The 19,920-nt window shown below is 42.6% G+C and overlaps 1 protein-coding gene across 9 annotated transcripts in view; it reads right to left on the minus strand.

Moving 5' to 3' along the window:
- The window catches only part of si:ch73-103b11.2 (myosin phosphatase Rho-interacting protein), an 83,004-nt gene that overhangs the window by 46,788 nt on the left and 16,296 nt on the right, over nt 1-19,920 (minus strand). For all 9 annotated transcript variants that reach the window (XM_062992487.1, XM_062992491.1, XM_062992494.1 and 6 more), the window contains exons 5-6: nt 1,517-1,668; nt 1,310-1,394 (exon numbers count right to left, since the gene is read on the minus strand). In XM_062992487.1, coding sequence (XP_062848557.1) covers nt 1,310-1,394; nt 1,517-1,668 — 237 coding nt within the window. The remainder of the gene's footprint in view (nt 1-1,309; nt 1,395-1,516; nt 1,669-19,920) is intronic.

The raw sequence follows: 19,920 nt of genomic DNA on the forward strand, positions 1-19,920 counted from the left end.
TTATTCATTCATCCAAACATCCGTTCACTGTTCTTAACTAGCATTAATGTGATGAACCCAGACACAGACGGTTTGTTTGATCTTTACGACATTGTGTTTATTTAAGTAGGTTATTCTGATGTGGTTTATTTTGTACCGTCTTCTTTGAAGATCAGGTTCAACAGATAAAGCTCATGGTTCAGACATACAATGCAATGGAAATTCTGAGGAATGCCATCAAGGGCGGGAAAAAGTCTGGTGTGGACAGCAGACATGTTTACTGTCTTTGTGTGCTTATAAAACCTGACTGAACCACCTAAACTACATCGAGAGGTTCCGCTCCCAGTTCTCAGGGGTAAGATGCACCCAGAAACACGGTGCTGATGTCTGAGATGTTGTTCGGCTTGTCGTGTGAATTGGGCCTGTGGGTCTCTAAGTCTTCAGCTCAGTTTATAGGCAAATTTTTTTAGAAATGTTGTCTGGCCTTTACGTTTAGACAAAGCCGAACATCTAAGGTACTGGACTTGAGAGCAGACGTTTGCTGGTTTAAGCCCCACCACTGCCAGGTTGCCACTGGTGGGTCCCCGAGCAAGGCCCTCAGCCCTCAATTGCTTGAATTGTATACTATCACAGTTGTAAGTCGCTGTGGATAAAGACCTTTGCATAATGCCTCCATTCACACGCTTCGAACCTGACCAACACCACACACATGTCCATAAGTATGTGGACACCTGGTCAAAAACTTATTGGACAATCCATATTTTAAACCATGTGCATTGATATGCAAACCACTTACTAGTGTCTACATCAGTGTCCGACCTCACAAACGCTTGTCTGAACAAATGGCACACCTTCCAAAATTTGGAATTTTAAAAAGAAGGGTGTTTAAAATTAGGGGTGTCCACATAGTGTGTATTATACACCATTTGGGTGGTGGACCTTCCTAAGCACAGCAATAACAGTGATATGATAGTGTGTGGTTGTTTGAATCTGTGTGTGTGTGTGTGTGACCAGGTGAGGGACAGTGGGTGACCATGTCTCATACACACACACACACACACACACACACACACACGCACAAACTGATTGTTTTACTACCTCATTATTGTAAATATTATACTTTTTATTGTTATTATTTTGCACTGTTTTTATTAATATTTTATTCTATTCTATATTTTTTGCACATGTAACTGTTCTGTATATTTTTGTTCTTTCTTATTTTTATTGTTTATATTTCCCTGTAACTTGCTTTGGCAATACGAATGTCATTATTTGTCATGCCAATAAAGCTTCTTTTGAGTTGAGTGTGTGTGTGTGTGTGTGTGTGTACCTGTGGAGTGGGAGGTTCCACCTTCCGTTTCTTCTTTTGGTTTTGCTTGTTGGTTTGAGGAAACACGATGAGAGCTTCCAGCCACCTGCACACACACGTGAGAATAAACAATAAAATAAAGCTGTTCATTAAGGGCTTCGTAAATCACACAATCATTAAGCCAGGTTAACACTGCTGTGAGTTTGTGTGTGAGTGTGTGTGTCGTACCCATTGATAATGTCTCTACTCTCGGCGCGGATGTAGTGCTCTTTATCCGGAGTGCAGATACACAGCGAGTGTTTCTGTCCCGTCACATTCTCGCCGTCCACCACGTCCACACACACGTTCAGGTTTATTGTGCCCTGAGGAAGTGTGCTGGCCTGTAACACACACATACACACATGTTGACATGCAAAACAACACACTTGCTGGTGTGACGTGTCCACGTTTACCATGGGGCTACGGCATCACATGTGATATGTCTGCAGAAACCCTCTCACTGGCCCCATGATCTTTAAAAGATGTTTTACTAGGAGTAATGAGGTCGATGCCAGTGCTCCCGTTTGTCAATATAGAACTTTACAGCTGTTCTGAGACCAATGTCATTGTCATGGTGATGGACTGGATGTCTATGGACTGTTGGAGAAAACTGGAGCACCCAGAGGAAACCCATGTGGACACAGGAAGAACATGCAACTCGCTAGGGAATCAAACCCAGGACCTTTTTGCTGTGAGGCAACAGCGCTACCCACTGCGCCTCCGTGCCACCTTGAGTGTATAATTTACTTTTTTTTATTTGTCTTTATGCTTATAAACATGACAACTACAGTGATTCAATACTGACACACTGAATAAATACACACACGCACATACACACACACACACACACATTCACATGTACAGACTTGTGTACACACTTAGGCATATTTGATATGAGCAGCAGCAAATGGACTAACAGGTGCAAGTGTGTGTGTGTGTGTGTGTGTGTGTGTGTGTGTGTGTGTGTGTGTGTGTGCATGAGCAAAATTCCTAAATGTATTTTTGAGTGTGAATGTAAGCATGTTAGTGTGTGTGTGTGTGTGTGTGTGTGTGCATTAGCAAAACCTACATGTATTTGTTTGTGTGTGTGTGTGTGTGTTTGCATGTGTGTGTGTGTGTGTGTGTGTGTGTGTGTGTGTGTGTGTGTGTGAATCAGCTGTTTCTCAGTCAGTCATCAGTTCACACAATGCTCAGAACTTCCTCCCTCTAAACTACACACTCGAACTTCCACCATCATTCCCCAAAACCCTAAACTTTATATATATTTATTATAGAAAGTAAGTTTGGAAGCCTGTAGTTGTTCCCTTTAGTCCAGCTGCCTTTTAAAAAAAAGCGTTAGTTTAGGAAGCTGTAGTTTAAACCACCCCATTAAAGAGCAGCATTTAGGGCTGATGATTTCCGCACAGGCTGCGTCCCTGACCAGGTTTAAGCAGTTAGAACAGATCAATGACTGAATGACTGCGTGAAGGAATTCTGCTAGGCTGCTGTGTGCTGTGGATCCTCCAACGTAAGTGTGTGTATATAGAAATAAACGTGAGCAGGGGCGTAGCACCAGATTCTGGACCCTATGCACAAGCAGTGCCCATGGGCCCCCCTCACCCCAGTCCAGACTCCTTCTAGACTCCTCAAGGGTCCTCCCCCGACTTGGGGCCCTGGTAACTTAGTCCCAGTTTCCACCCCACTACGACGCCCCTGAACGTGAGTATGTGAGTGTAGGAGCTGTGTTTATGGTGAAGGCAGTCTAGTCAGACAAAATTTAATTAATTAAAATAAAACCATTTATGACTGAAGTGTTGTTAGATCACTGGATGCCTTTTCTGTTTTGACATGTTGCTTTTTCCCTTTTTTCCCTCCTAACCATCCACTAGTTAGGTAATGCCCAGGATGTCACGTGTCGGATGCTGACTGATGGCATAAAATGCTGACGCTGACAGCTAATCATGTCTTGACATGTTGCTTCAATATCTCCACATGATTTTTCTTCCTTATAATGCCATCTATTTTGTGAAGTGCACCAGTCCCTCCTGAATCAACGCACAACCCTCAAAATGATGCTGCCACCCCAGTACTTCACGTTTCGGATGGGGTTTGTTCTTTGGCTTGCAAGCCTCCCCTTTTTTTTTTACTCCACACAAAACTAGACCAAATCACAGTTCTCTAAATCATAAGTTCTTTGTCCCCGTGTGCGGCTGCAAACTGTATCCTGGATATTTTAGGGCAGTTTTGGATTAGTGGCCTTTAAATGCTGCAACATGTACCCGTCCAGTTAACTCATATGATGTCTGTTAGCCTATCAGAAACTTCTAAAGACATGATATATTTTTCTAGAAATTTCCAAGCTATTTAAAAGCATCAACTTGGTGTATGTAAACCTCTCATCCACTAAGATTTTGATATAGTGAAGTACAACAATCAGGCATAACATTAAGACCACTTTACTAATATTGTGTTGATCCCCCTTTTGCTGCCCTATACACAACAAACTGTGATGCCCCGTGTATTCTGACACCTTTCTATCAGAACCAGCATTAACTTCTTCAGCAATCTGAGCTACAGTATCTCGTCTGTTGGATCGGACCACACGGGTCAGCCTTCGCTCCCCACGTGCATCAGTGAGCCTTGGCCACCCATGACCCTGTCGCCAGTTTACCACTGTTCCTTTCTTGGACCACTTTTGATAGATACTGACCACCGCAGAGCGGGAACACCCCACAAGAGCTGCAGTTTTGGAGATGCTCTGACCCAGTCTAACACATCGACACTGAGGATAAAATGTTCACTTGATGCCTAATATATCCCACCCACTAACAGGTGCCGTGATGAAGAGATAATCAGTGTTATTCACTTCACCTGTCAGTGGTCATAATGTTATGCCTGGTTGGTGTTTAAGGCAAATGAAATGTTTGTAAACATTTGTTAGAGAAACTGCTTGTATTGTGTACACATTGAAATCCTAAACAACTTCATTAAAACTACAGTTTGTTGACATCTGTGGATGGGATTAATGACTTTACCTTCGTGTATGTAAACTTATGACTTTAATTATATATTTGTGATTCAGTAACAGACATGGCTGGGCATAAATATCTGATGTGTTTGCTCTCAGAACATTAAAAAATTCATTAAAAAGTGAGAACATTTACAACCACAAATGAAAGAAGCAAACACACTGCATCACAGAGTGTGTGTGTGTGTGTGTGTGTGTGTGTGTGTGTGTTTGTGTGTGTGTGTCAGTGTGTGTGTGCACTCCAGCAGTTCATTTCAACTCAGTTTTTGCCCTTAGAAAAGCACAACAATCCCCCTTTGTAAACGGTCACACACACACACACACACACGCACACACGCACACACGCACACACACACACACCACACACACACACTTTCCACTTTCAGCGCATTTGCCCTACATGTGACTGAAGAATGATCAGAGAGTTCCTTTTGGTCATGTGACTAACAAACACCTGTCAGTAAGTACACAACTGTACCTCTCCACACCTGTACATTTACACACCTGTACATTTACACACCTGCATATTTACACACCTGCACTCACAGGTGCCGCCTAAATAAACAGTTAAACCAAAAACTACATTCCTCCAAATTGTACCCAGTCAGACAAATCATTGCAGCAGTGGCCCTCAAACATCTCAATTATTTACTATAATTATAAAGTATTGAACCCCCTAAACCACTTTAAATCATTAACATACAAACATGAAATTACACAAACAAATATTTAGCTTTTCTCAACAAACAAAATCTAAGAAAATCAGATGTATTTAATTATGATCATAGTTTTCACTTTATCCTGGTTAAGGTCACAGTGGCTCCTGAACCACTTGAAAACACTGGAAGCGAAGTCTATTACACCACAGAGAGAGCGAGAGTTCAGTAGAATGAATCACACACTCAATTATTTACTCACATTTATTCATGTGGACAAAAATAAACTTGTGAAACTCCTTATAGACAATGACTAAGGGCAAAGATCAAACCCAGGAACACAGGACTCCTGCTGCTGTGTGGCAGTGACTACCAGCTTAGCCACGCTCATGACCACCAACAGTGCAAGACTAAACAATGATAAAGATTATTTTCTGAATGTGATTAGTAAATGTAAAACTGTACACATCAGACTTAAAATCCATGCTGCTCCACTTACCATATAGGAGCACTTTGTACTTCTACAATTACTGACTGTAGTCCATCTGTTTCTCTGCATGCTTTGTTACCCCCTTTCACCCTGTTCTTCAATGGTCAGAACTCTCCCAGGACCACCACAGAGCAGGTATTATTTAGGTGGTGGATCGTTCTCAGCACTGCAGTGACACTGACATGGTGGTGGTGTGTTAGTGTGTGTTGTGCTGGTATGAGTGGATCAGACACAGCAGCGCTGCTGGAGTTTTTAAGTACCATGTCTACTCACTGTCCACTCTATTAGACACTCCTACCTAGTTGGTCCACCTTGTGGATGTAAAGTCAGAGACGATCGCTCATCTATTGCTGCTGTTTGAGTCGTTCATCTTCTAGACCTTCATCAGTGGTCACAGGATGCTGCCCACGGGGCGCTGTTGGCTGGATATATTTTTGGTTGGTGGACTATTCTTAGTCCAGCAGTGACAGTGAGGTGTTTAAAAACTCCAGCAGCGCTGCTAAGTCTTATCCACTCAAACCAGCACAACACACACTAACACACCACCACCATGTCAGTGTCACCACCTAAATAATACCTGCTCTGTGGGGGTCCTGACCATTGAAGAACAGGGTAAAAGCAGGTTAATAAAAAGTATGTATAGAAACAGATGGACTACAGTCAGTAATTGTAGAACTACAAAGTGCTTCTATATGGTAAGTGGAGCTGATAAAATGGACAGTGAGTGTAGAAACAAGGAGGTGGTTTTAATGTTATGGCTGATCAGTGTGTGTGTGTAAATATAGCTTCTTCAGCAGTACACAGCACCTCATTAATTCCCCAGATGCTCAGGAATTTTGGGAAATTCCATACCAGCTTATAGTATGCATGCTCCATTTTTAGGAATGCGGCTACCAGATCCATGAACACAGGGACCACATCCACCGCTCTCTGAAACAACCTCTGGTTCTTCCTTGTTTTCCAAATAGCTAGCTTTGCTTCCCCAAATAAGAAATTCAGCAACACTAACATGTTCATCTTTACTGTGTATTTGGGCCCAGATGAAAAGCACCCAAAAACCAAAACCATTCAGTCAGCAAGGAGAACAAATCGCTAAAGAAAGTGAACAAGGGACTCAACATCAAAAGAAAATGGGGCAACTCTTTCCAAAACTAGGGTTGAGATGCGCCCAATGTTTGTAGCTATTGCCTGATGTACAGTGGGGTCAAAAAGTATTTAGTCAGCCACTGATTGTGCAGGTTCTCCTACTTAGAAAGATGAGAGAGGTCTGTAATTTTCATCATAGGTACACTTCAAAAAAATCCAGGAAATCACATTGTAGGATTTTTAAAGAATTTATTTGTAAATTATGGTGGAAAATAAGTATTTGGTCAATAACAAAAGTTTAACTCAATACTTTGTAACATAACCTTTGTTGGCAATGACAGAGGTCAAACGTTTCCTGTAAAGTCTTCACCAGGTTTGCACACACTGTAGCTGGTATTTTGGCCCATTCCTCCATGCAGATCTCCTCTAGAGCAGTGATGTTTTGGGGCTGTCGCTGGGCAACACGGACTCCACAAATTTTCTATGGGGTTGAGGTCTGGAGACTGGCTAGGCCACTCCAGGACCTTGAAATGCTTTTTACGGAGCCACTCCTTCGTTGCCCGAGCGGTGTGTTTGGGATCATTGTCATGCTGGTAGACCCAGCCACGTTCCATCTTCAATGCTCTCACTGATGGAAGGAGGTTTTGGCTTAGAATCTCACGATACATGGCCCCGTTCATTCTTCCCTTAACACGGATCAGTCGTCCTGTCCCCTTTGCAGAAAAACAGCCCCAAAGCATAATGTTTCCACCCCCATGCTTCACAGTAGGTATGGTGTTCTTGGGATGCAACTCAGCATTCTTCTTCCTCCAAACACGACGAGTTGAGTTTTTACCAGAAAGTTCCATTTTGGTTTCATCTGACCACATGATATTCTCCCAATCCTCTTCTGGATCATCCATATGCTCTCTGGCAAACTTCAGACGGGCCTGGACATGTACTGGCTTAAGCAGGGGGACACGCCTGGCACTGCAGGATTTGAGTCCCTCTCGGCGTAGTGTGTTACTGATGGTAGCCTTTGTTACTTTGGTCCCAGCTCTCTGCAGGTCATTCATCAGGTCCCTCCGTGTAGTTCTGGGATTTTTGCTCACCGTTCTCATGATCATTTTGACCCCACGGGATCAAGGGAGATTATCAATGGTCTTGTATGTCTACCATTTTCTTACAATTGCTCCCACAGTTGATTTATTCACACCAACCTGCTTGCCTATTGTAGATTCACTCTTCCCAGCCTGGTGCAGGTCTACAATTTTCTTCCTGGTGTCCTTCGACAGCTCTTTGGTGTTGGCCATGGTTGAGTTTGGAGTCTGACTGTTTGAGGCTGTGGACAAGTGTCTTTTATACAGATAACGAGGTCAAACAGGTGCCATTAATACAGGTAACGAGTGGAGGACAGAAGAGCTTCTTAAAGAATAAGTTACAGGTCTGTGAGAGCCAGAAATCTTGCTTGTTTGTTATTGACCAAATACTTATTTTCCACCATAATTTACAAATAAATTCTTTAAAAATCCTACAATGTGATTTCCTGGATTTTTTTTTCTCATTTTGTCTCTCATAGTTGAAGTGTACCTATGATGAAAATTACAGACCTCTCTCATCTTTCTAAGTAGGAGAACTTGCACAATCAGTGGCTGACTAAATACTTTTGTTTCTACACTTACTGTCCATTTTATCAGCTCCACTTACCATATAGAAGCACTTTGTAGTTCTACAATTACTGACTGTAGTCCATCTGTTTCTCTCCATGCTTTGTTAGCCCCCTTTCATGCTGTTCTTCAAAGGTCAGGACCCCCACAGGACCACCACAGAGCAGGTATTATTTAGGTGGTGGATCATTCTCAGCACTGCAGTGACACTGACATGGTGGTGGTGTGTTAGTGTGTGTTGTGCTGGTATGAGTGAATCAGACACAGCAGCACTGATGGAGTTTTTAAACACCTCACTGTCACTGCTGGACTGAGAATAGTCCACCAACCAAAAATATCCAGCCATCAGCCCGTGGGCAGCGTCCTGTGACCACTGATGAAGGTCTAGAAGATGACCAACTCAAACAGCAGCAATAGATGAGCGATCGTCTCTGACTTTACATCTACAAGGTGGAGCAACTAGGTAGGAGTGTCTAATAGAGTGGACAGTGAGTGGACACAGTATTTAAAAACTCCAGCAGTGCTCCAGCACAACACACACTAACACACCACGACCATGTCAGTGTTACTGCAGTGCTGAGAATGATCCATCACCTAAATAATACCTGCTCTGTGGTGGTCCTGTGGGGGTCCTGACCATTGAAGAACAGCATGAAAGGGGGCTAACAAGCATGGAGAGAAACAGATGGACTACAGTCAGTAATTGTAGAACTACAAAGTGCTTCTATATGGTAAGTGGAAGCCGCTCAGGTGGCGCAGCGGTAAAGTACGCTAGCTCACCAGAGTTGGGTTTCTAGATGCATCATATCGAAACTCAGCTCTACCTTTCCGACTGGGTTGGGCGGCAGTATGAACAACTTTGGCTGTTGTTCATGGGCTTAGGGGTAGAAGTCGGAGCATAGGTCCTCATAACTGGTACAACTGCGGCCCCTGCTGGTTGACTTATGGCGCCTGCACAGGGCTGAGGAATAACATTGAGGGTGGTGTGACCCTCCGTGCGCAGTGTCTCTATATGGTAAGTGGAGCAGATAAAATAGACAGTGAGTGTAAAAACAAGGAGGTGGTTTTAATGTTCTGGTTGATCAGTGTAGATGCTTGTATAGGACCCGTCAGCGGCCTTTAGGGGAAAAGTTGGTGCCAAAAAAACTTAAGTCACCTGGTAGACAAAGTCCCAGCTAGAAAACATGGCTGACCTTCATGCTAATCAAATGTGTCCCAACATCAAAGTTGTGAAGGACAAGTTATACCGCTCATGTTTATCCACTCCCTGACAGAAGAAACAGCAGTCAGTGTAGGGAACTTACAGACAGTACATATAATCACATTGGTCAGCAACCAACCGGTCATTCATGAATATAGTTTAATCTGCTGACAGTGACCTCTGCACCTCTTCTATCACGGGATCCAGTAGACTACAGGCCCAGTGCCAGGAGGGTGACCCAGCTTCATTAAGCCTGCAGTCAGCCAAAGATAAAAGTGTTAATGGTAAAAATGGTTAAAAACAATGGCTCAGTTGGTCATCTTCTAGACCTTCATCAGTGGTCACAGGATGCTTCCCACTGGGCACTGTTGGCTGGATATAAATTTGGTTGGTGGACTATTCTCAGTCCAGCAGTGACAGTGAGGTGTTTAAAAACTTCATCAGCGCTGCTGTGTCTGATCCACTCATACCAGCACAACACACACTAACACACCACCACCATGTCAGTCTCACCACCCAAATAATACCAAAGATAAAAGTGTTAATTGTTAAAAGGGTATAAAAAAAAAAAAAATAAATAAATAAAAAAAAAGACTCTTTTGGCAACCACACCCCAGCAGACACTGTCAGACAGCTGCCCCGGCGACAGAAAATACCCTCCATGCTTCCTATATGGAACTGTAAAAGGGTGTGAGATCTGTCAATGCAGCCTGTGGTAACACCATAGGGAACAGGTGTCTATCAAAACCCATTCCACCAGCCTGTCGTAGCAGCACAACAGAGGTATTTAAGGTACTTAAGATGCAGTTTCTGTGCAGCTTGGAACAGGAAAGCCAAGCAAAGACCTGAGGTCCAGCATGCCTTGCCCCCCTCCTGTACTGGCTACTAGGGTTGTTTAAATAAACCGACTGGAGAAGATTAAGTAATAGCAGCATATTCAGCATTGAGCATTCAAATGTATTATTCATAAATGCAAAATCAATAATAAGACAAAAGCCAGGACCAATGGCATCACTGTCTGTATTGAGTAGGCTAGGAACCCTACTATAGTGCCGAAATAATCATACCCTGTCAAAATCTTCATCATCTGTGACATTAGACTTTAAAATAGTTTTTAAGAAATTAAACTGATCACTTTCCAGCCTAGTTTTACACATTTTTATATTTAATTTATGCATTTTCTCCCCTTTTTCTCCCTTTTTTTTAACGCATTCAATTGCCCGATTGCGTCATGCTTCCTCTCCACCAATGCCGATCCCGACTCTGATTGAGGAGAACGAAGCTAACCCACGCCCCCTCCGACACGTGGGCAGCAGATGTTTGCATCTGGTCACCTACACTTTGACGAGTGCAATGCGGATCAGCACTGTGTACGGAGAGACACACCCTGACAGCACTCTTTTCCCATCTCTGTGCAGGTGCCATCAATCAGCCAGCAGAAGTCGTAATTGCATTAGTTATGAGAGAGAGACCCCATCCGGCTTTTAATATCCCACCCCTATCTGAACAACAAGGCAAGGCAAGTTTATTTGTATAGCACCTTTCATACACAGTGGCAATTCAAAGTGCTTTACATAAGGAAAAAAAAAAATTTAATTAAAAGCATTAAAACATTCCTGAGATCTAAAACCTCAGAAAGACTTCTTGCAAACATTTAGTTACAATTAAGAACATGAAATTCAAACAAGAGAGATAAAAAATAAAAAAAAATAAAAAAAAATTAAGGACATGAAAAATTAAAAGAAAATATTGTAAAGTATAACCTACAATTTAGGGAATATGAAATTAAAACAAGAGAGATAAAAAATTAAGAACATGAAAACTAAAAGAAAATATAGTAAAATATACACTACAATTTAGAAGAGCATGAAAAACTAAAAGAAATATGGTAAAAAACAGGCCAATCGTTGTTCATGTGGTCGCTCAGCCCAGCCGGATGTATTCGAGATCCCAGCTCTGGTGTTCAGCGTGTGTTTTACCGCTGCGCCACCTGAGCAGCTTTTAGTTTTACACATTAACACTCAACATCAACATAAAAACAAAGTTTAAAATTTTTTGATCAATTGTTAAAATGGAATTAGTATAATACCTGGTTTGGATAATTGATCAGCTTCTTGGAGAAACTATTATAAACATACTTAAGTACAATCACCTGTCAGAAGGTTATGACTGTTTCTTAAAGATTCAAGTGCTCAAGTGCTTAGTAACACAAAGACGCCACCACGGGTAGAAAGGTGCTTTCAAAAAAGACTCCAAAGGTACAAGTAAGCAGACGGACAAAAAAGTCAAAAAGCTTTAATCATGCCTCAGAATACCAGTCAGATTGTTGTTACAAACTGGACAGTGTATGGCACCACCAAACCCTGACTAGATTAGACCATCCCTCCAAACTGGAAGACTGAACCGGGAGGGCAACGATCTGAATACCTGTCAGATTATTGTTACAAACTGGAAAGTGTATGGCACCACCAAACCCTGACTAGATCAGACCATTCTTCTGACCTGGAAGATTGAGCCGGGAGGGCAACGATCAGAAAAGCAACTTCAAAGGACTTAGAAATCTGTATGGCTGAGATTAATCGATCTCTATGTGTAAACAGAATCTAACAAGCTTTACACAAAGCTGGACTATGTCTGACTGGCAAGAAAGAAGCCACATCTTAAAAAGTTAAATAAACACTTGGATTCAGATGCCATGTGGCCATGACTGGACTTATAGGACTGAACTTCAAGCCTTATGTTTGGACACCACCCAAAAAACACAAAACCTACTGTGAAGCATGGTGGTGGGGGTGTTTCTCTTCACTGGAAACTGGCCAATTAGTCAGTATTTAACCAAAAACATGCAGCCCTCTGTTAAACAGCTGATGGGCAGAAGGTTCACGGTCCAGCAGGACAACGACCCTAAACACACTGGCAGCGTAACAACGCAATGTGAACGTCCTTGAACGGCCAACTCAGACACCTGATCTAAAAACAAAGCAGTCCATCACTGCTGCTCACCATGAAACACACACACACACACACACACACACAGAGCTTATTCTGTAAATTGGGTTTGTATGCAAATGTGTGTGAGTGTGTGTGTGTTGAGTCACACGTCCAGTAAGTACAGAGTGTTGTGATTATATACATTTGCTTGTGAGAGTGTGGGAGGCAGCAGCGTACTTCGGTGAAAACACTGTGTGTGTGTGTGTTGTGTGTGTGTGTGTTTATAATTAGAGAGTGGGTGTAAGGCTTTGGTTTTGTAGGTGTTTGTGAGTATGTTTAAAAGTGTGTGTGTGTGTGTGTTCTTTGTGTGTGTGTGTGTTCTTTGTGTGTCTGTGTGTGTGTGTGTGTGTGTCAGAGACTGGCATTAGCACCGGCGTTCTATTTTAAAGTGGTGGGTCATCAAAAATTACCCATTCACCCTCTATGACATCACCGGGGTAAGAAGGCTCCACTAACTCCTACACACAGCTGCTTATCAATCTGAGAGTGTGAAAGTGTCTGTGTGTGTGTGTGTGTGTGTGTGTGTGTGTGTGTGTGGCATAGCACCACCTGCATTTGACAGAAGCCCTACACACACTGCTGCTGCTGACAGCAGCTCTCTCTCTCTCTCTCTCTCTCTCGCTCTCTCGCTCTCTCGCTCTCTCTCTAATGAGCAGCTAATGCCTCATACACAGTTCAATACATTAGGCAATGATGTGAAAAAGTATTTGCCCCCTTTGTAATTACTTGAATAATCACACTAAATGATTTCAGATCATTAAGCAGAACATATTACAGATGCTGTGTGTGTGTGTGTGTGATGATACTTTGACTTCACGATGGAAATACATAAATACACATTCAGCAGAAACCGTATTCTATGTTTTACATGTCGATTTTTCCCTGGTCCAGCGATCCTGTCAGCAGCAAGCTGACCGAGCTGAGCAGCAGTGCCCTCGGTCTGCCACAGAGAGTTGCCAGGTTTGCGGTTTTCCAACCAAACTGAGCTAGTTTCAGTTTCGTAAGGGCGGGTATTAGACAGACTTTAGCTGGATACTTTGCTGGACACGGTTGCCAGTGTACATGTACAGTATAACTGATACGCTTTACTGTAGTGTTCCCTTTTTTTTTTTTGATACAACACACCCAGCTGTGTCTCCTGCCGGTGGTGAGTACTAGAACAGAACAGAATGCCTTTATTTGTCATATATACATATACACACGTACAGTACAGTGGACCCTTGACTTACGAATTTAATTGGTTCTGAAGGGCTGTTCTTAAGCCAAAATGTTCGTTAGTTAAACCTATTTTTCCCATAAGAAATAATGTAAATAGAATTAATCCATGCCAGACCTCCCAACCCCCCCCTTACCTAACCTTTCTAATGTCTTAAATGGTCTTTTTTGTTATAAATACAAGTATATTTTCCCTTAATCTTAAATTATAGAATATACATTCCTGTAATAAACAATAATAAACAACAACACAGTAGTACTGTACATAAAACACACATCACATTTCAGTACAGTACGTGTGCTGTACCATACACCATAATACATTTCCTTCTTTTTTAATAAAAATGTATCTACCAGAAACAACAACTCTCATATTTCTCTATTATTTCCTTCCTTATTTCAATAGCATTGTATTTTGTAGTTGCACGAAAGAAAGAATACTTTCCTCAGCTGACTTCCTTCTTCTCTCTCAGTCACTGTCCCCTCTGTCTGACACACAGTGACAGCTACTGGCAGGAGTAATTATACAACAACAAATAGTGATTTTTTTCATTTTCTCATCACTGCGCTTCCTCTGCACATTATTTGGGGCCATTTTAATACTGAATTTTACAAAATATAAAGAAAACACCGAAAAAACACCGTCTGCTGTCCGAATGTTCGCTCACTGTATATACAGTATATATGTATATATATATATATATATATATATATATATATATATATATATATATATATATATATATATATATATATATACAGTGTATCACAAAAGTGAGTACACCCCTCACATTTCTGCAGATATTTAAGTATATCTTTTCATGGGACAACACTGACAAAATGACACTTTGACACAATGAAAAGTAGTCTGTGTGCAGCTTATATAACAGTGTAAATTTATTCTTCCCTCAAAATAAGTCAATATACAGCCATTAATGTCTAAACCACCGGCAACAAAAGTGAGTACACCCCTTAGTGAAAGTTCCTGAAGTGTCAATATTTTGTGTGGCCACCATTATTTCCCAGAACTGCCTTAACTCTCCTGGGCATGGAGTTTACCAGAGCTTCACAGGTTGCCACTGGAATGCTTTTCCACTCCTCCATGACGACATCACGGAGCTGGCGGATATTCGAGACTTTGCGCTCCTCCACCTTCCGCTTCAGGATGCCCCAAAGATGTTCTATTGGGTTTAGGTCTGGAGACATGCTTGGCCAGTCCATCACCTTTACCCTCAGCCTCTTCAATAAAGCAGTGGTCGTCTTAGAGGTGTGTTTGGGGTCATTATCATGCTGGAACACTGCCCTGCGACCCAGTTTCCGGAGGGAGGGGATCATGCTCTGCTTCAGTATTTCACAGTACATATTGGAGTTCATGTGTCCCTCAATGAAATGTAACTCCCCAACACCTGCTGCACTCATGCAGCCCCAGACCATGGCATTCCCACCACCATGCTTGACTGTAGGCATGACACACTTATCTTTGTACTCCTCACCTGATTGCCGCCACACATGCTTGAGACCATCTGAACCAAACAAATTAATCTTTGTCTCATCAGACCATAGGACATGGTTCCAGTAATCCATGTCCTTTGTTGACATGTCTTCAGCAAACTGTTTGCGGGCTTTCTTGTGTAGAGACTTCAGAAGAGGCTTCCTTCTGGGGTGACAGCCATGCAGACCAATTTGATGTAGTGTGCGGCGTATGGTCTCAGCACTGACAGGCTGACCCCCCACCTTTTCAATCTCTGCAGCAATGGTGACAGCACTCCTGCGCCTATCTTTCAAAGACAGCAGTTGGATGTGACGCTGAGCACGTGCACTCAGCTTCTTTGGACGACCAATGCGAGGTCTGTTCTGAGTGGACCCTGCTCTTTTAAAATGCTGGATGATCTTGGCCACTGTGCTGCAGCTTAGTTTCAGGCAATCTTCTTGTAGCCTTGGCCATCTTCATGTAGCGCAACAATTCGTCTTTTAAGATCCTCAGAGAGTTCTTTGCCATGAGGTGCCATGTTGGAACTTTCAGTGACCAGTATGAGAGAGTGTGAGAGCTGTACTACTAAATTGAACACACCTGCTCCCTATGCACACCTGAGACCTAGTAACACTAACAAATCACATGACATTTTGGAGGGAAAATGACAAGCAGTGCTCAATTTGGACATTTAGGGGTGTAGTCTCTTAGGGGTGTACTCACTTTTGTTGCCGGTGGTTTAGACATTAATGGCTGTATATTGAGTTATTTTGAGGGAAGAATAAATTTACACTGTTATATAAGCTGCACACAGACTACTTTTCATTGTGTCAAAGTGTCATTTTGTCAGTGTTGTCCCATGAAAAGATATACTTAAATATCTGCAGAGATGTGAGGGGTGTACTCACTTTTGTGATACACTGTATATATATAGAGAGAGAGAGAGAGAGAGAGAGATGGTTGGAGTCAACTTGTTCATGACGTCACGTGGTTCGTGAATTTCTGTTCGTAATCCGAAATTTGTTCGTACGTTAAGTTGAAAAAGATCGTTCGTAACCCGAAATGTTCGTATGGTAAACCGTTCATAACTCAAGGGTCTACTGTACAGTGAAATTCTTTCTTCGCATATCCCAGCTTGTTTGACCCTGCGCTCTGACCCCAGCTTCCAGACATTGCATGGCGCCCCTGGAGCAGACAGGGTCTAGCTCAAGGACCCAACAGTGGCTGCATGGCAGAGCTGGGATTTGAACGCTCAACCTTTTAGTTGATAGCCCAAAGCTCTACCCACTAGACTTCTGTTTTTCACTTTTTATACATTATTTAATAGATTACATGAGATATTAAACACTTTATTGTAAGATGCTGTGTTCAAGATTCTGCTTGACAGTAGGCTAATAGAAGTGTTTTGCACCCAGGTGGCGCAGCGGGATATTCCGCTAGCACACCAACGCTGAGATTCAGAACTGTGCGCCATCTAGCGGGCATAATTGGCAGTGCCTGTAGCAGATACTAATTGGCCACCGTATCTGCAGGGTGGGGGCCGGATTGATGGGTCTTCATACGCTGTGTAAGGACCCTGATTGGCGGAAGGGACGCCTGTGCAGAGTGCATGGCCGAGAAGAGGAGGGCTGTGCACGTGTCGGAAGAAACGTGTACAGCAACGTGCTCTCCTCTGATGCAATCTGGTATCCCTCAGCAGCAGAAGACAAATTGAGCGTGCTAAATCGGGAGGAAAATGGGGAGAAAATGCATTAAAAAAAGCATGTTAAGGTTAAGGCTAGGCTCTGACATACAGATATATCGAGGAGCGTCTTTATGTACGTTATACAACACCCATATCGAAATGTACCGAGTGGCTGCAGCACCTTTAGCAGTGATGATTGTAATTTTGCAAGGCCAAACTTTTATTCTGATGAGATTAAAGTATAAAGGCGAGACATTGGGGGTAATAAGCCAACCTGAGTTACACCAACATTCGAAGTGTCTGTATCTCAAAACGCACATTATCAAACTAAATAATGTGTCTAATTTGAAACGCAGCCCCAAAATCACTGAGTGATTGCGTCCTTCTAGCCATCCAGATGTAAACTTATGTCTGAGGGAATTTGTGCCCATTTGTATGGCTGGGCGCTGATGTTGGTCAAAAAAGCCTTAGTTGATGTTTCAGTTCATTCCATAGTTATTCAGTAGGGTTGAGGTCAGTGCTCTGTGCAGGACACTGGAGCGTCTTTAAACTGAGCTTTTCTTCATTTCTTTACAGAGGTTGCTTTGCACACAGGGGCACAGTTGGAACAGGAAAAGGCCTTCCCTAAACTGTTAATGCAAAGGTAGAAGCATATAATTTCCATTATATGATTGAGCAGTTGTTAAACACATGAATTCAGTAATTAGAAAAGGCGTCACAATATTTCTGTCTATAAAGTGTATGATGTGATGAGTAGCGGACCTAAAACTGAGCTCTGAGGAACACCCTTATAACTGGCACAGTAGAGAATTAATAGTTCACTCACTCACTAATTCACACACTCACTCATTTACTAATTCACACATTCACTCACACACACACACACACACACACACACACACACACTCACAGATGAATAGGTAGTTATATAAGAGCCCTTGACCGAGACTGCAGTGCATCATCTGTAAAGCAAAGAGAGAAAATCTGAAAGCTTTCAGCCACCCACACCACACACACACATACACACACACACACACACACACACACACACACACACACACAGTAAGGCTGTGGACGAGTTTGCCAACTAACACTTTCAGCCACCCACACAAACACACACACACACACACATATACTCACACTGCCAATGTACCAGACTCAAAGCCAAAGCAAACCACACAGTCACGGTCAGTGAATCCTACACCGCTTCTCTGAACCTGAACCTCAAACCTGGTAGATTTTGCTAGAAAATGATGTGAAGAAGTGAACAGAAACAGTTGGTTGCTGTTGTTAGAGGTGATGATGTAATAATGAAAGAACGTAAACACACTGCTCATATCCTTTACATCTCTCAGACCTCTTCCACACCCAGCTGTACAGTCCCGCTCTGCTGGCACTGAGGTTGGTCAAGAAAGCCTCAATTAATGTTCCAGTTCATTCCAGAGCTGTTGAGTGGGGTTGAGGTCAGGGCTCTGTGCAGGTCACTGGAGTTTCTTTAAACCAAGCTTTTCTGCATGCACAGTCAGGCTAGAACAGTAAAGTGTATTGGTGCACAGCTGTGTACTGGTGCACAGCATTTTGTCAGGGAACAGCATTGTACCAATGCACAACACTGTGTTGGTGCACAGCACTGTATGAGTGCACAGCACTGTATGGGTGCAGAGTATGAGTGCACAGCACTGTATCAATGCAAAGTCTGCATTCTGGTGCAGAATGTAAAGCAAAGAGATTGTGAATAAGTGAACAGCATTGTACCAATGCACAACACTGTGTCGGTGCACAGCACTGTATGAGTGCATAGTATGAGTGCACAGTACAGAACATAAAGCAGAGAGATTGTGAATGAGTGAACAGTGCGGCTGCACTCTGAGCTCTGCTCTGTAATCTCTTTTTACACCACACAACACAGAGCTGTAATATGAGAGCCTGACGGCCATCATGTACGCGGTAGTTCATTTCCAGTGACTGAATGATTGGAAGACAAACTTTTCTCCAAACCCATCAGTATATGGACAGCAGGTGACGTCTCTGTGCTTTTATAAAGAATATTTAGTCACTTTCCAGATGTAATCCAACAACCACAAACAAACAAGTCTGCCCGAATTTTAAAACTACTGGTATAATAGGTGACACTGTCCACAGTCAAGCAAGCTTCATATTGGGGCCTGCTTATAAATCTGCATGACAAAGGGTTTTAGTAAGAGCAGACTGAGCAGATCAGCCCAGATTTTTCCATTCCCTGTCACAGGTTGAGATATAATCCTTATAAAGGTCCTGGGTCTGCCCCCCTGGTCTCTTTCAAGTGGGATCTGTCAAAGACAGCTGTAGTGGAACCAGACCAGGAAGGATCATTGTGAGATGTTCAAACCACTCTAGTCATCTGATCTTTTCCAAGGTTCTTGGAATGTCTGATCTCTTCAATCTACCACAAAGCCTAAACTCAGCCACAAGGCAAGCAAACAGCATTAATGGTGGTCACCAATGGCTTGATTCTTTTGGTCATTATCCACAGCCCATGACAGAGTTCCTGTTTCACCACTTAGATTTGTTTGTTTGTTAGGATTTTAACGTCATGTTTTACACTTTGGTTACATTCATGACAGGAACGGTAGTTACTCATTACACAAGATTCATCAGTTCACAAGGTTATATCAAACACAGTCATGGACAAGTTTGTAACTCCAATTCACCTCACTTGCAAGTCTTTGCACTGGGGGGGAAACTGGAGCTCCCGGAGGAAACCCACGTAGACACAGGGAGAACATGCAAACTCCGCACAGACACCACTTAGGTAGATTAGATAGATAGATAGATAGATAGATAGATAGATAGATAGATAGATAGATAGATAGATAGATACAGTGTATCACAAAAGTGAGTACACCCCTCACATTTCTGCAAATATTTCATTATATCTTTTCATGGGACAACACTATAGACATGAAACTTGGATATAACTTAGAGTAGTCAGTGTACAGCTTGTATAGCAGTATAGATTTACTGTCTTCTGAAAATACCTCAACACACAGCCATTAATGTCTAAATAGCTGCAACATAAGTGAGTACACCCCACAGTGAACATGTCCAAATTGTGCCCAAATGTGTCGTTGTCCCTCCCTGGTGTCATGTGTCAAGGTCCCAGGTGT

This window comes from Trichomycterus rosablanca, chromosome 3 (genome assembly GCF_030014385.1).
Source record: "Trichomycterus rosablanca isolate fTriRos1 chromosome 3, fTriRos1.hap1, whole genome shotgun sequence".
In the NCBI taxonomy this organism is placed as follows: domain Eukaryota; kingdom Metazoa; phylum Chordata; class Actinopteri; order Siluriformes; family Trichomycteridae; genus Trichomycterus; species Trichomycterus rosablanca.